At 38.4% G+C, this 18,508-nt stretch overlaps 1 protein-coding gene across 1 annotated transcript in view; it reads right to left on the reverse strand.

Moving 5' to 3' along the window:
• Positions 1-9,228: 9,228 nt before the first annotated feature.
• Positions 9,229-18,508, reverse strand: part of Fzd3 (frizzled class receptor 3) — a 56,917-nt gene continuing 47,637 nt past the window's right edge. The window contains exons 6-8 of the mRNA XM_028758823.1: positions 16,024-16,257; positions 10,138-10,355; positions 9,229-9,250 (exon numbers count right to left, since the gene is read on the reverse strand). Of these exons, the coding sequence (XP_028614656.1) occupies positions 10,142-10,355; positions 16,024-16,257 (448 nt within the window). The 3' untranslated portion in view covers positions 9,229-9,250; positions 10,138-10,141. The remainder of the gene's footprint in view (positions 9,251-10,137; positions 10,356-16,023; positions 16,258-18,508) is intronic.

Raw genomic sequence — 18,508 nt, forward strand, 5'->3', positions numbered from 1 at the left:
AAAATAAGTTTCAGAATAGTGAAAAAGGAGTTTTCCTACCTCAATAGTCCTTGAAAAATTGTCAACAGAAAATGGGGAAAGTGTTTTTTGAGCAAGCATGGACAGTATTCACCTGTAAATTTCCTGTCATTGAGCAGAGCTGTCAACGTTTATGTGTTTGGTTCTCTTTCAGCTAGATAATAAGATTATAGTCACTGACAATTTAATATGAATTTTCTGAATTTGTTTCTTCCTAACACTTGAAGTGGGTCATACTTTGGACATACTGATCAGAGCAGCTAGAACAAGTAGAAACTAGAAAAGTTTCAGGTTGAGCATTTGGGAATCAGATCAGCTAAATTGGGGCTCTCTGAGGGCATCACTGAGGAAGAAACGTACCAAGTCTCTACTGAAATCAAAGTACCTTTGTCTAATACAAGAATGCATTGAAATCCAAGACACCCAGAATAACTCCAAGAGTGCAATGGGTACTGAGTAATGGTTTCAAGCAACTACCTTAATTACAACAATATGGGGGCAATTTAGTCTGAGTTTGAAACAACCTAGTTTATACCTTTTTGGACCATAAAACTGGGGATTTCCTGGACAGGAGTTTCATATTCTTATCTCTGTGTTTATATTTTTATACCTTTGTTCCCATAACCAGAAATATAAGTATAAAGAAAGAAAATCTTTAGATGAAAGCTTATAGAAAATGTGTTGACTGTATAACACTGTATTCATTTATTTTGGAGGATAAAACTTTGTAGTTAGCAGAAATGGAGTACCTATCACACTGGGGGATTATTCTACCTCTAAATGGTATTTACCAATTATTCCCTTGACACTGTGACAGGATGTCAGCTTATAAAAGCTTGAAAATCAAACACAGACTTAGCGAAGAGCTTATGTAACAAGTATTATCAAAGGCATTTACTTCAAATTGATAAGATGTCTTTAAACGCAGGAATTCAGCAACAATACAGAGCAGAAGCTTTTGAGATGACCTAAGAGTTTATGTAGTCTCTTCTGATAGCCTGAGAAGAGTGGAGGTAAAAAGTTATCATCTCGGCCGGGCGGTGGTGGCGCACGCCTTTAATCCCAGCACTTGGGAGGCAGAGGCAGGCGGATTTCTGAGTTCGAGGCCAGCCTGGTCTACAGAGTGAGTTCCAGGACAGCCCGGGTTACACAGAGAAACCCTGTCTCAAAAACCAAAAAAAAAAAAAAAAAAAGTTATCATCTCTTCTAAAACATCCTAAGTTGCTAACATGTGGTTATTTCCCCTCAGGACAGCCATTTCACACGCTTAGAGGAGTATTTTCCAACTACTCAGACTGGGAGACTCTAGAGCTCAACTGTCAGACAAATCACTGAACAACACAGAGTTGTTTGCTGAGACAAGAAAGTAAGAGTCAGCTCATTAAATAAATATCAGATTTAGATGTTCTCTATTATAGACAATGAAATGACTATTAATCATAAATACATGTTCATATAAATACTCCTCCAAACTATCAGATTAATATATTAAAAAAGTATTTTCTTTACAATTTTGGAAACAGGGTCTTGTTATGTAGCTCAGGCTGGCCGTTAATTCCTGGCAATCCTCTGGCCTCAGTTAGCCTTGCCTCCAAAATGCTGGGATTATAGACATGTATCTATCATGCTGGCCTTGAAAACAATGCTTCCTAATTTAAAATTTTAATTTTGAAGAATTAGTTTTTATAATAGTTCCTACAAACAAAATAAGCCAGCATAATGCTTGAAGCAGTCAGTGAACTGTACTCTGGAAGGGGAGGGGGGAGAAGGTGAGGTGACAACAGTGTACTTTATCATGATGAAACAAAAGTTTAAACTTCAGTGACCAAGTAAAACTCAAAAAAACAAAAATCTAGAAACTGAAAATAAAAGCAGAAAAGCTGTTTGAAGTTGGTGTTAAAGGACTGGAGATACGGTTCAGTGGCAGAAGGTTTGGATAATAGAAGAAAGGCCTGGTTCCACCATTAGTCACAGATGGATGGATGGACGGACGGATACAGACACACACACACACACACACACACACACACACACACACACACACACAATTAGGAATGAAAGGAGGGAAGGAAAAAATATAAGTTGATGTTAAGCACATGGGAAGCTCATGTCTGCAACCTTGGTACTAGGGAGGCCCATGCAGGAAGATTGTAAGCTCCAAGGCTAGCCTGGACAACACATCAAGTTCAAGGCCTTGATACCTGATAGAAAAGACCATGGTCTGGTGAGCTGAAGCACTTGCCTAGTATGCAAGGCCCTGGTAGCAGGCAAGGCCCTAGTACCAGGGAAAATAATAAAACAAACACAAACCATGAGAAGCTGGATGGTTCTGGGGAGGTTGGAATACTATAAAGATAAATGATAAGAAAATTCAGATTTATTCTAATTCATGGCTAAGATATACAAGAAATAATATCCATGGGCAGGAGAACGTCCAGAGTCTGAACAGCTTTCTCCTTCTCCCTCTACTTGGTTTTTGACACAGTCTCACTATGCAGCTCAGGTTGGCCTATAATTATATACCATGCAGCACAAGATGGCCTTAAATGTATAATCCTTTGTCTTAGCTTCTTAGAGACTAGGATTCCAGTGTGAGTCCCCACACTTAGCTCAAACAACCATCTCCATGCTAGGGAATCTGTTTTACGAGTTAAACAATATCACACTTAAATTATTTTCAAGGCACAGTCATCTCAGCTCAATGTAAAAACCTACTGTGCTGATTTCTTTTAAAAAATGATTTCACTGTAAATGCTTCAGCTGACAAGATTAGTTCTGGGGAAATGATCTGAGACAGGGACAAGGGAAGAGATGTGCCAGCTTTTCAAAACTGATGGTGGAAGGATAGCTAGACAAACAGAAAAACACAAGATGGATAACTATAAACTACCACTCTAGGTTTCCTGGTTATTCTTACAGAGCTTCTCATTATCAATCCCCAAATATTCACTGAAACTGGACGTCATATTCAATGTAGCAACAACAAGGACTCAAAAAGCCAGAAAACTGAAAATATATGTGCTGTTTTTAGAGACAACTTAAAAAAATTGTGTTAATGGCAGGGTACATTTGAGGAATATGTTGCTAAGCAACTGGGTCACTTTGCACAGAACATGCACTGGCCAAATCACATGCCTATGACGTTACTAAGTGATATGACCCTATGGGACTACTGCTGTATGGACAGGAGGTCTGAAACAGGTCTTAAACTTACGATCCTCCTGCCTTAGGCTGCCATGTGTTTCCTAACTAAAAATGACTAAAATGTCATTATGCAGCATATGTCCATAGGAATCTCTGAGAGACTGAGCATCTAATTTAGTTACTGAAAACCAGTGAGAGACCTAAGACAAGGAATTAAATGAAGCTAAGGAAATCTAATAGGTATATATAGCTCAGTGGTAGAATGGCTGCCTAGCATATGCAAGAACTTAGGTTTGTTCACCAGAACCTAACAGGGAGGGAGGGGCAACAAAGCTGACATAGTTAGAAAAAAAAATTACACTAGGAACCCGTACACCAGCCTATACCTACTGTCTAATGTTATGTACTCATCAGACTTCGGACAATTGTACACTGTCAGACTACAGTTCTTTCAAGACATATGAACGGATGTAGACAGTCAGAGCAAAGAAATCAATCTTCCATCTGGGTGGGCTGGAGTGGTTAGGAGATCTTTCAGAGTATTGGGGTTAGATTCCAGCACCTACATAGTAGCTTGCAACCCTCTATAACCTCAATTTCGGGGAATCCCTCAGTGCCAGGCATTCAAATGGTATACAGACACAGATCCAGGCAGAATATCCATACACATAAAATCAGAAGATAGCAAGTGAGATTTCCTTGATCCAATTCACAGAAAGCACCATTAATTTAAAAGAGAATTCTGTTGAAAGGATAAAGCTACTGGAATCTGTTTTATTAAAGAATACTTAAAAATTTTTATTGTATTTATTGTGTTTACGTGTGTGCATGTGTGTCTACAAGCACATGCACACTACAACCCACATGTGGAGGTCAGAGGACAATTTGTGGGAGTCTGTTTTCTTTCTCCACCATATGGATCTCTAGGATAGAAATCAACATTATCCGGCTTGGCAGCAAGCGCCTGTACCTGCTGAGTCATCTCACTGGCCCTATCAGAGAATTAAGAAAACTTATGGTAATATTTTCTGCAAAGCCAGGACAAATTAACAATAGCAAGTCACATTTATCTCTAACAATATTTTATGAGTCTTATTTTCAATGCTGGGACCGAACCCATGGCCATCTATTGCTAAGCTAAATATTAATCCTGCTAATATCTTAAAATAGGTCATCACTTTTCTGTGCCAATCTGCAACTACAAAATCCAATGAATTCGAGGAGGCAGTTAAAGAGTTCTATTCCATTTCTCTAAGTTCTTTTAGATTTTATAATCAATCTGGGCAGTGGTGGCGCATACCTTTAAGCCTGTCACTTGGGAGACAGTGGCAACCAGAACTCTGAGTTCAAGGTCAATCTGGTCTACAAAACAAGTTCCAAGACAGTCAGGGCTACACAGAGAAACCCCGTCTTGAAAAATCAAAGTAGTAGTAGTAGAGTAATAAAAAACAATAGTGTTAATAATGATAGTCATGGATTTATAACCATGTGAAAGCTGGTAAAACCTGACAGCCTTTTAATTAGCAAAGGGACCAGTGCTGTCACCGATCTGTTCACTAATTTTATTTTGAACACATGCTAGGGAGGTACTCTCCCAGTGAGCTATACTACAGCTCTACAGAATACATTTGGTATGAGGACTTGACTAAAAAAAATCTATATTCATAATTAAGAGAACAAATATCAAAAATATCATGGCATTTCTTTTATCAACTTATGATTAATTTTTTTCATTAAAAATCATGTCTGGTACTTATACCATCTTTTACTTTTATTATCTATATTTTTCCTCTTTTAAAAATCGCTTAAGCAGCACTTGGGAGGCAGAGACAGGCGGATTTCTGAGTTCGAGGCTAGCATGGTCTACAGAGTGAGCTCCAGGATATCCAGGGCTACACAGAAAAACCCTGTCTCGAAAAACAAAAACAAAAACAAAAACAAAAGCAAAAAAAAATCGCTTAAGTTAGGGCATGGTGGCACATCCAAAATCCCAGCACTTGCCTGGCGAAGGTGAGAGAACCATGAGTTCAAAGCCAACCTGGGATATATACCTAAGCCTCTGAGATCAGCCTGAGGTGTTCTGTGAGGGGGTTAGAAATGTAGCTCACTGGCAAACTACTTTTCTAACACTGGGGTCCTGGAGTGCAGTTGCCTTAGCTGAGCAAGCTGAGCAAGCTGAGCAAGCAGAGTTTATGGGAAGAGAATATAAGTGAGCTCTCAGCAATGACTATAAAATGGTCAAGGGAAAAACAAATTAGAGTCTGGTGGAATTTTAGACTCCTAATCTAATCCCTGAGTTCCTTTCAACTGCAAACAAAAATGCTCTGTCTGAGGTTAATGGAGCTCAATGAAAGGAGAGGCAAAATTAGATATTAGCTTTCCTGACTCAAAAATCCTTGGATATTTTTTAAAATAACACAATGCATTCTTACTAGTTATTAATTAAAACCTGGCCAGAACAAACCCATTGAGTTCTAAATTTTAAAAAGCCAGTCAGCATAAAACAAAGAAACATCTGCAACTCTGCAAATTTGAGCAAGCCTGATTATATACCAAAAAGCTTAAGGCCACAAAACTACTAATAAAATAATAAAGTTACAAGCTTGAAAAAATTAAAAATACTAATTCAATAGTGGTAATGACCAGAATAATAGAACACTGAATATTCATAAATAAAATGACTTATTTTTAATTATCTTTACCTTAAGATTTGTTAAACTTTATTTTTTGAGACAAGGTCTTTCTAACTGCCCTGGAACTTACTATGTAGACCAGGTTGACCTCACAAGAGATCCTTCTGCCTCAGCCTCTTGAGTGCTAAGATTAAAAGATGTGTGTCATTAAATCTGGCAAATTTTAAACTTTTGAATTATTAGAAAGTAGAAAACATTTTTAATCATGGGAAGTGGTGCTAATAAAACTAGAGTCAATTATAAATAATTCTACCATCCCCCCAAAAAAAATCCATGAAAAGGGCAAGATATTTGGGTAAAAAGATAAAGATAAAATATCATTCAACATATTTAAATAGATTGAACTTACTGGATTTTGTATTTGCTCTACCTTTGACCAAAATATTAGAGGAAGCTTTAAAAAAAATCTTTAAAGCCAGATTTTCTAATTAGAGAACACAGGAATAAACATACTAATATGTGCTAACAATTACCAGTTAACTAAACACCTATATCTACTAAAATGATGGTCTGAACAGACTTTTAATATTGTTTTTTCTCTTCCCAGATTTGGATCTTGAAAGATAAGCATTATTCTGTATCAGTATAATTACTGAAGATACATAGGATTAGAATTAGATTACAGAAAGCAATTACAGTCTGGTGAATGAGGAAGGATGTCTACTCTTCCTATGCCTCTCCCAATACTCATGTGACTGGAACAACACAAAATGAAATGGAAGAAAAACTAGGAAGAAATCCCAATGCATTCCCATATACAGTAATCAAGTTTATGTAAATGTATATACATTATACATAGTTGAATTAAATAAACCTTTTGTATTTGTGTGTTACAAGTGTGTTGGTGTTAGGAGGCCAGAAGAGAATGTTAGATCCCCAGGGCTAGAGCTACACAGTGCTCTAGGCACTGTGAGAACAGGTTGCAAGAAACTGAACTTGGGTCCTTTGGAAGAGCAGCAAGTACACTGAACCATTTCTAAGACCCCAAGCTTTTCTCATCTTAGCTGATCACAAAAAGGAATAAAAGCAGCTTAAAAGAACCATGAGTTTACTTCTAAACCTAGGTTCTATAAACCTCCTATCTCTTGTGTTTGTGTGAAACTGAAAAGGATTCTTACTTTACACAGATTTGTAACAAATTCACAAATATATATATACATACAATTTTCATGGTCTAAGTTGAGTTAGTTGTTTGCTAAACATTTACTGGAAAGCTTACTCTGGTGCTAAGCCCTGTGCTAATTGTTATTCGTCAACTGCTCTCTGAAACAAATTACTCTTTTGAGCTTAATCCTGCCTAGGATCTTTTGCCTAATTATTGAATAAAACCATATTGGTAAAATCAAAGTTCTTTTCAAAACCCTTTTGGTAATATATTAACATTTTAGAGGGCACTATCATTTTCTTGGTTGTCAATTGAACAAAGAAAACACCAAGTGTTAACATATGCCAATCACAACAGAAATTAAAGTAACCTATATGGTAAGAAAACTGTCCAGACTTGTTCAAGACAAGTTAAACAGGTTAAGATTTGGAATCAACTGTTCTGCTGTAGTTCTTCAATGGTCTCTTCAAAAAAAAAGATTCTTAAAACCTGGCATACTTAAAACTTGGCCCATGGTCCAAATTGAACAGTGTTACTTAAACCAAACAATACTGTACAGACTGCACAGAACAAATGCACGATGGTACATGGTGAAGGTGACTGTAAGGCCAACATCATTCATATACACATCACCAGTGGCTGAAGCAAGAGGAGATGCAATGACACACATAAACTCTGCAAGCACAAAGGTGAGACTTTCATGGCAATGTTCACTTCACTCTCTACACTGGGCCCACTTTAAAAGACGACCAATTAACACTTGGCAACCGGTAGTAATGCAGATGGTGGCAGATGACAACCTCTTTGAGCTCAAACTGGTACTCCTATCAAAACTTCTATTTTTGTTTGTGGATGTTTGTTTTGGTTTGCTCATGCTGTTCTAGGAGCTTCTCAGACAGAAGCTTCATGAGTTATTGATTTGTTTATAGACAAGTTATATCTCATAACTTGTCTATGGGCCTCTCCAAGTGGTAACTCCAGTTCCAAGGAGAAAGATAGGAGGACAGAGGAAAGAGAAAATATTTGGGGCCAAATGCTCAAATGTGTCTTACGAAGAATGGGTAATCTCTACCGATACATACTTCGAAGAAGCAACATGACACAAACAAATCATGACTACCAGGAAACTGGCTCTTCTGTCACATGGGCACTCTTAGTTTTAAAGGGCGAGAGAAGCAGACATATAAATTAAACATGTGTCAAGAAATGTACTGCAGTAGACCTCCAATAAAGCTCTTTAGTCCTCAAGAATCTTAATCCTGCACATTTCACAACACTTCACAGTTTCAAAGAGCTTCCAGACTGTTGATTTTATTTGATATCAATTTGACAACTTTGTGAGGTAGGTAGAGGAGATATTCATTTTCAATCTTCATCTTTAAACAAGAGGAGCTAGGCTCAAGGAGGCTGACTTGTTCTAAGTTAAAAACTAGCATATGGCAATGCCAGACCTCTCCAGAGTCTAGGGTATTTTTTTTTTTTTTTCTGAGTGTGATTCTTGGATAACCTGCTAAGACTCTCCTGTGGTATTTTTAGAAATACAGATTTGTGAAATCCTACTGCCTTTGATTTATTGAGTAAGACTCTCTAGAGATGAGAGCTGAGAATTCTGCATTTTACAGTGGATTATAACAGAGTAAGAAACAACTGCATATCAGGAAATAATGTAAGTGTATCACTGAGTTTGGCTCCATCTTCCCATGGTCGAATGTGATGCCATCAGCCCATCCTTAGGAGAAAGCAAGCTTAAAAGAATGGCTTCAAACCTGGCTACACTAACAATCACCTGGAAAGCTGTTTGTTTTTAAAGCATCAACTCAAACCTGACAGAAAGATGTTGGCTATAGTTTCCAGAGTGATTCATACCTGCAATCAGGGGCAAACATCACTTATGCTTTCTGAATAACATATTAGCATTTTCAAGAATTTTTTTTTCTGATCAATTTCATACACATAAAGTTCACAGTTCATATCCTAAATCATTTAAGCTTTGCAAGACAAAATGTCAAGAGGTTTTTACTTTATATTTTTAAGATTAAATGGTATTCACAGAAAGAGTAACCATGCTCCACTTAGTTAAAACGATTTTTAAGAACCCAAATCAATCACCATTTTGGACTTAGAATATATATCTATATATTTCAGCTGTAAACCACAGTAATTCAGAAAACAGGGATGTGGGGCAAAAGCTGTAGCCAACTGGCTACAGAGGAATTCGGTGCAGACAATCAGCTCACTATAGGAGGGTCTGGGTACCAAGGTCTGATGGCTTTGGCAAGATCACATCTCACTGTAGAAAAATACAACAATGAATACACAGAAAATATTTTGCCATTTGTAATTTGTTTACCACTAAAACCCCTTATAATGTGTGATGCTTATCTTACTGCATGCCTCCACAGAACATATATGAACATGAAATTGTCTACTATTTCCTGGGGAAAATGGCCACAAATTAAAATGTTTCTATCATGCATATGAATATTATAAAAGCATAGCCCATAAAAGTAATATTTACAAAACAAAAACCAACCCAATTACAGGGGAAATGCTCATCTCTGCCCTTACTCCAGTGCTCATCCACAGCCTGCATATCTTGGGGTAAGATTGACACACTTTGAGAGAACCTCCCACAGGCCAACCAGATCTTCTGGGGCGCTGTTATCCTATTAGCTAAAATACCCTTGCTGGCTTATCAAAGTCTTCTACAGTTTAAAAACAGTTCCTTTTTTCACTCTGTGGAAATAAACCTACAAAGTCCTAGTATTCATCTGAGAAATAAACCTTGCATAGAAATTTTCTTTAATTCTGAAACTTTGTTTTATTAACAGAGCTACCAGAATGTCATTTCACAACTAGTTCATATTATATGAAAATTCACTACAAAGCCACCACACATAGAGGATTTTTCTAGATATAAAATAAGCGGGTTTATAAAAATGCTTACCAGACAGTCATCTCGTCACAGCCTAGAAAGAATTACTTTTGTGATGACATGATTCTTAGTGTTTTGGATGTGTTCACATCCCAAGGTTGATGTGATACAAAGGGCAAAGATCTACTTTCCCAGTGGCACACTCTGCCTGAGAAAGCAGAGTTGACAGCGAGTTACAGCAGCCAGCCATGCAAAGGCAAAAACTAAAACCTTCTTTCCACAGCACACATTTCACCTTACACAAGACTAAGCACTGGTTCCATCCTCTTCAATAACACGGTTCATGCTGGTGCCATGTGTAATGTGAGTCATGGGGTTGTTACTGAGGTCTCGGATGCTGCTGTGTCGGGACTGCTCGTTGAGCCGATGAGAACTACTGTGCCTGGAGTGATCTGTCAGCCGTGACATGCTGCCGTGAGGTAGTCTCTCCTCCATTCCTCGGTAACTGCAGGGAGTGTACCTGCACAAGAGAGGTGGTTTTGAAGTGGATAACAGAACACACCAGAAAACAGGACTAATAATTTTCATTAAAATGCCTTAGTAACTAACTGAAGCGCTCAGCAAATCAACAGTGAGAAGGCAATAGCTGACACGATTATTTAGAGTAATTCCATTGCGCTGCAGAATTATCCAATGAGGCTAACAAAAAGAGATAATCCACTTAGGTCCAGGATGAAGGTCCTATTCCCTGCAAAAGGGCAAAAGGCTTGGAGCTATGTTAAGTATGGATACTTTCATTACTCAAGTACATTTCAAAAACACTGGGCTCAGAGAGATGAGGAAAGGGAGTGAGGCACTGCCTTCAGACTCTACAAGGCGAGGTAAAGTCAGCAGCAGTGCAAATGTCAGTTTTACTAAAAGACTTGGGTTGGAAGAAGGAACACATGAAACCAGAGGGGAAATTAAAGGTAAGCTAAATATCAGTGATTGAACTGCCACTCATTGATGACATCTGTTCCCATATCATCTAGTTGGGCTAGTTAATAGTTCAATCAGTCATCTGTAAATGATCTTAATTATTTCCCTCAGGCTTAAAACTGTGACCATACTAATTTATAGAAGTTACATCTACTTGGAAGTTGCATCCTGATACTCTGTAATCAATTCTCCCATCAGCTGGTTATGTGTACTTCTAGCTGGGCTCTGCACACATCAGCTGGGCTACACAGCTTATTACAGGTAGCCTTCCTATCCAGAAACACAACATGGCTGTTCAAATTTTCTTTTGTTGAAATCCTGATTCACTGAGCCACATCAGAGGCAAGAATTGAAAAAACCTGATAGGCTAGAGAGGTGGCTCAGAGGTTAAGAACATTTCCACTGGCTGTTCTTCCAGAGGTCCTAAGTTCAATTCCCAGCAACCACATGATGGCTCATAACCATCTATAATGAGATCTGGTGCACTCTCTTCTGGCCTGCAGGCATACATGCAGGAAGTATTCATCATCATCATCGGCATCATCATCATCAAACCTCTGACACTGGAATAAAGAATTATTAGTTCTAGGCCAGTCACACTTATGAAAACCAATTACTTTTTTTTATTGGTCTGCTTACAAAGCTCACGTGGTATTTATCAATCTTTCTGGCTTAATAGTGAGTTCTTCCAGGATAAGTACCATACTTTATCTTTTTTTTTTAAGATTTATTTTATGTATAGGAGTACACTGTAGCTGTCTTCAGACACACCAGAAGAAGGCAACAGATCCCATTACAGATGGTTGTGAGCCACCATGTGGTTGCTGGGAACTGAACTCAGGACCTCTGGAAGAGCAGCCAGTGCTCTTAACCACTAAGCCATCTCTTCAGTCCCATATTTATCTTTTAATCTTTAGAACCTTGAGAATTTTTTCTAAAATATTTTTGTTCATACACATACTCTTTTGGAAAACATAATTTAGAATAATAAAAGTAAAAGAGAACTGAGTAGCCTTGATGACTTTAATGAACATGCTGCTTCTGTTTCTAGCACGGGGGTAAGACGCCCTGGGCTGCGAGCCCTGCATAGACATAATGTTTTAGGCAATGTTTCTAAAAGTAATCAGGGCCAGGAAAGCTTGTCAGGCCAGCCTAGCAACGTACGAGACCCTGTCTCAACACTGAGGACAAGGAATGCATACAGTGTGCTTATACAATGCTGGCCTATGGCTACGTGTGTTCATGGGTTTCATCCAGAGCACTGCAGAAGAAAGAAAAAAAAAACTCAGAACATAGCAAACTATTTTGGCTTTTGTCTGTATGTTTTGCTTATAGAATTGGGAATTAAAATAAGACCTTAGGCATATTGGGCAAGGGAGCCTCCATGGAGTAACGAGCCCCAGCCTCGCTCCCTTTTTCATTCCTTCTTTCCAAGGCAAGATCTCTAAATATTCCTAGCTGTTCTGGAGCTCACCATGTAGACCAGGCTGGCTGTGAATTTGCAGACATCCTCCTACCTAAGCTTCCTGAGAGCTGGATTTAAAGGTGTGTGCCACCATGCCCAACTCATTCCGTTTTTAATAGTCATCAAAATAAATCATTATATGCCATGATTAAGGTGAATCATTTGTAAAATTAAAAGCTCTAAAAGAAAGATTCATGAACACTGCTGAGGTGGCCATCTAGCTACCGAAGTGCTTGTCAGTGGACATTTTCATTTCATTACAGAGTTTAAAACTGAGAAGTCCTTTGAAAACAGTCTTAAAAGTCTATCCTAGGGACCAGGCATGATGGCACATGCTCTGTGTTTCAGCATACAGGAGGAGGCAAAGGCAGGCAGATCTCTACAAGTTCAAAGCCTACCAAGGCTAACAGAGGGAGACCCTGTCTCAAAACATGACCCCCCCCAAACCCATCTACCTCTAATACCTCCAATAATTGGCTATAGCCAATTTTATTTAACCAATAATTTTACATCAAAGAACAAGGCTTGCACAACAAAAGCTTATAAACATAAAAAGTCACTCGTAGGCCTAGACCTTTAGGTATAAAATTTAGCATTACAATACATAGCAATAGACCAAACCTTAACACTATAGAATGGGCATTCCAGAATCAGTCAAAAAGTGATGCATTCCATTTTGATTCTCTTCACTATCTGCTATCATTCATCTAAATAACTAAATCAAACACCGTTCAGTGTGTTGTTATTCACTCCAATGCTTTCCCTTGCAGGTCACTTACATATCAACCTAGTCACATTCCCACTTAGTTTTCTACTCATCCTCTCATCTACCTACCAATTACTTGTTCTTTGAAGTGGTGTTTACATGTAGGTGTATGTAGTACACAGATCAATAATTATCCAAGTAGTGAATCAAAGTGAGTACTGGGAATCTGTGACCTATGGCCAGGATAGCTTGAGATACTACAATGGCCAAAAGACAGCACCAACATGCAGTTAAAGCCTGACTGGAGCATAAGTCCTCATTAGATGTCCTTTTGGATTGTGAAAATCATTGTGCAGACGTCCAGTTTCAATGTTATCTTGAAACCTCTTACACCTGCCTACAGTTCTGTGCATGGAACAGAGTCCCATGGATGCGTATTCACTCACCTGGGTACAGGATGCCGTCAACAGACTACATCCACATCATTCTGATTCATATGTACGTACTAGACTTTTTCTATAAGGTTCTGTGCTCCTAGAACACAGAAATTCAAACCTTGCTCTTCTATGTATTTATGTACAGAATGCCATACATAGAAGTATTACTGTGATAATGTCTGCTCATCACTGAAAAGGATAGATGAGGACTTCAATATCATTGCTAAGAGTTTTTGGATGAAGTACATTTCAAGGGATATCAGATCCCTTACCTCCTTATCAGTATCTTAAAAATTAAGACCACAAATTGATGGATGGTTTCATTATACTTTCCTTTGTCATCCTATTTGAGGGATGGTTCTAAAATTCAAGTCAGACTGTATTATTCTAGTACTCCAAGTCCTGTAATATCCTTTCACTGTCAGAGAAAACCACCATGGTTTTGTCTCCTAAAAGTCCCAGCACACACCATGCTCTGGGTAACCCAGACACTAAAACTTGCCTGCCTGTTCTTGCTCTGCCCTTCATTCCTGAGTATCTTCTCTGACCTCTATTTGAAGTACAAGTGCCATCAGTTGTAAAGCTGTTTCTGACTGTCTGTGATGAGGTAGATGGTGCTCTTCCCTGAGATCCTAAAGCATCTTGTACACATCTGTGCCCATACACACATACACAATTCAGGTTCTCCGTAAGATGGAGAAAGAGGTGTTTTTCAGTATCTAGCTTATTTCATTTAAAATGATGATCTCCAGTTCCACTCAATTTCCTTCAAAGAATTATTTTATTGTTCTTTATGGCTAAATAAAACCTCACTGTGCATGTGCACAACATTTTGTTTATTCATTCATCTGTTGATGAAAATCTAAGCTGATTCTACACACTGACTATTCTGAGCAGTGGTGCAGTAAGCATGGGTAAAGGGTTGTCTGCGCCATGCTGACTTAGATTCCTTTGGCTAGCTTCTCAGGAGTCTTATAGGTGAGTCATAAAGCAGTTCTATTTTTAGTATTCTGAGGGACCTCCATAATGATGTCCACAGGGGCTGGAATAATGTAATACTCCCCAGCAATGTTCCTCTAATCTCCTCTCCATCCTTCCAATATTTATGTTAGTTTTCTTAAAAATATGCCTTTCAAGTCAGCTGTTCAGCTCTTCCCACTGCTTCTCTACTCTCTGATAAACTCTTATTCTCTCTCAAATGACTTAATGAGCTACCTCCTAAAAGTTCCTAGCTCTAGTATCCCAAGTCAAATTTAATGAGAAACCCACAGACAGGCTTCTATCAAGCATTCTCTGTGAATCATCTTCTGAGATGTTCTCCATGATACCAGAAAGAATCACTCCTAGTCTGCTTCTACTATTCCTAATAAACATGGGTTGGGTCCTGGGATGCTAGAATGTAGTATGCTCAAAGTCCTGGGTTTAAACCCAAGTATCCTCACCAAATAGCAGGGGCTGACGGTTTAATGGACACATTTGCTACCTCCTGGTTTTATAAATAGGTTACTGAGATGCTTCTTGTCTGACTGCATACTGACTGCCACAGCAAGACTGAGCAGTGGTTGTCACTTTAACTAGAAAGCCTAAAGTATTTACTATATGGCTCCTAAACATGTTTGCAGCCCTGAGATATATTTTACTTCATGTACTTATTAACATTAATAACTGAACTATGGTCTAACACTGAAACAGGCTGTTTTTAGTGACTATGCACTTTATCTCGTTGAGCGTTTGTGACATTACTAAATGGGTGGCTACTACTAATATTTCTCTTTTATAGCTAAGGAAACTAAGCTTTGCATTCTAGATTTTTTTTTCAAGATTTACTTTTGCTCTTTTTAATTACGTGTAAGTGTGTGTCTGCATCAGGGTACATGCACATGCATGCAGGTTGCTATAAAGGCCAGAGGTGTTGGATCCTCTGGAGCCGGAGTTGCAGATGGTTTTGAGTCACCAGATGTGGGTGCTGGGAACTGAACTCAGGTCCTACGGAAGAACAGCAAGTAATTTCAATCGCTAAACCATCTCCATAGCTCCCCAGATCCACACTCTTAACCATAACATTGAATACACCATCTTTCTAGATTGGGAACCTATGAAGTGGAAAGCTCATAATCTCTCTATTCTCAGAGGCTCACACAGTACTAGTATAGGAAATGTTGGCTAAATTAATTAATTTTCTTCTTCCTCCCCCCTCTTTGTTTTTTTGTTCGTCTGTTTTGTTTTTTTGTTTCTCTGTGTAGCCCTGGTTGTCCTGGAACTCTGTAGACCAGGCTGGCCTCGAACTCAAGAGAGATCCACCTACCTCTGCCTCCCAATAACTGGGATTAAAGGTGTATACCATGACTGCCCAATTAAATGCATCTTTCTAAACTGAGCAGTCTGCCTTCTCTTATCTCCACTCAGTGTCCTACAGTAACATCAGACTGCTTTTGCATCAGGTTTAAACCCCAAAGTCCTTTGGCTTTAAATCCCATAATCTGGAACTATACCCAAATTTAAAAAGTTTAATAATGCTCCACTTCTACTTCAGAATTGGCTTCTGTCTCTTAATCTGTGTGTTCCTAACTGAATACATGAATAGGTTGCTCCCAGAACTTACCTGCCATCACGTGACCGGTGGAGGCTGCCATGGTAGCTGCTCACTTTGCTGTGGACACTCCCTGCTTTGCTTCTTTGATCATCCACCATGGCCAGCTGAGTTGAAGAAGCATGTGTGGATGTCCCTTGAGTGGAAGTTCCTCTTGATTTTCTTATAATTGGAGTATTTGGATCCCTCAGGAGGGACTGCGCAAAGTCAGGTTCCTGGAGCACCTGCCGGCTCTCGTTCACTATCCTAGACAATACAACAAGAAGTTTAGGATACAAACTAACATTCCTATAGACAACAAACACTACTGCTGCTGATACTAGTTGATACTGCTCTTGAAGTTAACTGCTCCCCAAATTAAGTCATTGGGACCAATTTGAGGTAACATTTTTGGCAGAGGATAAAATATAACAAAAATCTTTGTCAAAAACTAGGTTTGAGGCCAGTAATCCTAGCATCTGGGATGTTGAGACAGAAGGATCAGTTCATGGTCATCTTCACATCCATCTAAATAAAACTCAAAATAGTAGTTGCAATTCTGTGAGCACACAGTCTCAGCAAATCGCTATCCTTGGCTTTCCTTTGTTTTATCTATGAAAAAAAAAAAAGCTGGTAAGTTCATTGTTTCTAAAAGGTCCTTTCAGATAAAGACACTTGTGATCTTTCAGGTCCCCAAAATATTTTTTAAAATAATTATAAGATAGAAAAAAGTCTTTTTTTTTTGTGCTTTGTGGAAGTAATAAGGGCTCATGATAACTGAGTAAACTTTTAACTTGCAAAAGCATTTTTAAGACTCCATCTTGATTCTGTGGCAGAAACAGCTGCCTAGTACTAGAACAGTCAGTCACGAGTGGTCAACCTTAGAACAAAGTAATATGAAAAATTAAATTAAGCAAATATTCAATGAAGTCCTAGACAATTTAAAGGGACAAATTACAGAGGAAAAAGTTTTTAAAAGTGGCCAAGCAATGGTGGTTCATGCCTTTAATCCAGTGCTCAGGAGGCAGAGGCAGGCTGATCTCTGAGATGGAGGGCAGCCTGGTCTACAGAGTGAGTTCCAGGACAGCCAAGGCTACACAAGAGAAACCCTGTCTCAAAAAACAAAAAAAAGATTTTTAAATGCTATGAAAGAAACATTACAGAATAGATAGACGTGCATGACGTTGAACAAAGCAATAATTGAATTAACAAAAAATCAAATTAAATCACTGTAAAGTGTCTGTGAGAATCAGCCAAAGGTAAAATTAAATGACTTAATTAAAACAACACCAACATTTATAGACTGGATCATATACTGAAAAAGTATTTGAGAAAGTTTGTGTAAGTTCTCAAATCAGCAGCATTGCTACAGTTCTTGCTGTTTTCAGTACTGGGTTGAAAGACTGGAAACTGATACCTGATGAGTGTAGATTCTTCTTTAGTCCATGTAATGTTAATCTTGATATTTAAAGTTATAATAGAACACCAAACAGATGAGGAGTAACTTATTACAGAGAGAAAACATGTCAACTCCAAAAGCAGCAAAAATATTTAATGAAACACCAATAACCACTAGAAATATCTTTTATTTATTTATTTGATTTTTTTTGAAACAGGGTTTCTTTGTAGCCCTGCCTGGCTCCTGGAATTCACTCTGTAGACCAAGCTGACGTCAAACTTGGAGATCCGCCTGACTCTGCCTCTCAGGTGCTGGGATTAAAGGTGTGTGCCACCACTGCCCAAATTAATTAATTACAAATACTTTCATTAAAAATCAGGAATATGATACTATATACGATGATCACCCTTAACTAATCTTTCAATAGCTTCAGACTACAATTAGATAAAAGAAGGAAAGCTAGTTTCAGGACAGCCAAGGCTATACAAAGAAACCTTGTCTCAAAACAAAACAAAAGGAAAAAAACCAACTAGCCAACCAACCAACCAACCAACCAAAAAATAACCAAGGTTATCAAATTTGAACGTGCACTGAATCAGAATGGTGTGTTACTCTATCTCTTCACATGTCTGACAGACCTGGAAGAGCAATGGGAACCTCTGACAGAAGCTGAAGTTCCTCTTACACTGAACAGCGTGGCATGGCATGCTGCTCTTGGTTTTCTCATCCGAAAAAAGGTGAGAATACACACCAGCCTTCAGTCAGGAAGGCCAGATAAATATGAAGAGAAAAAGCATCCACTTGTTTCTAGTTTCAAGAAAATTATATTTTGAATGCTCCACAATTCCAATCTAAAGGATTTGAATACTGACGCACTTGTGTGCCTCTACTCAATCATCTTCTCAGGATGAGATTTCCAGTTGTTTTTATTTTTTTAAAGATGGAATCTTCCTATGTTGCCCAGTCTAGCCTCAGTCTAGTCAATAGTAAGGGTTACAGGCATGAACCACTGTGTCCAGTGAACTGTTCTAAATTATGCTACTGCGCCAATGCTACTAGTCACTGCTGATAAAGTTACAATTTTTTGAGAATACTTCTCAAGTTCAATGCGCTCATGCA

The sequence above is a fragment of the Grammomys surdaster genome, unplaced genomic scaffold, assembly GCF_004785775.1.
Source record: "Grammomys surdaster isolate TR1022 unplaced genomic scaffold, NIH_TR_1.0 126219, whole genome shotgun sequence".
NCBI lineage: Eukaryota > Metazoa > Chordata > Mammalia > Rodentia > Muridae > Grammomys > Grammomys surdaster.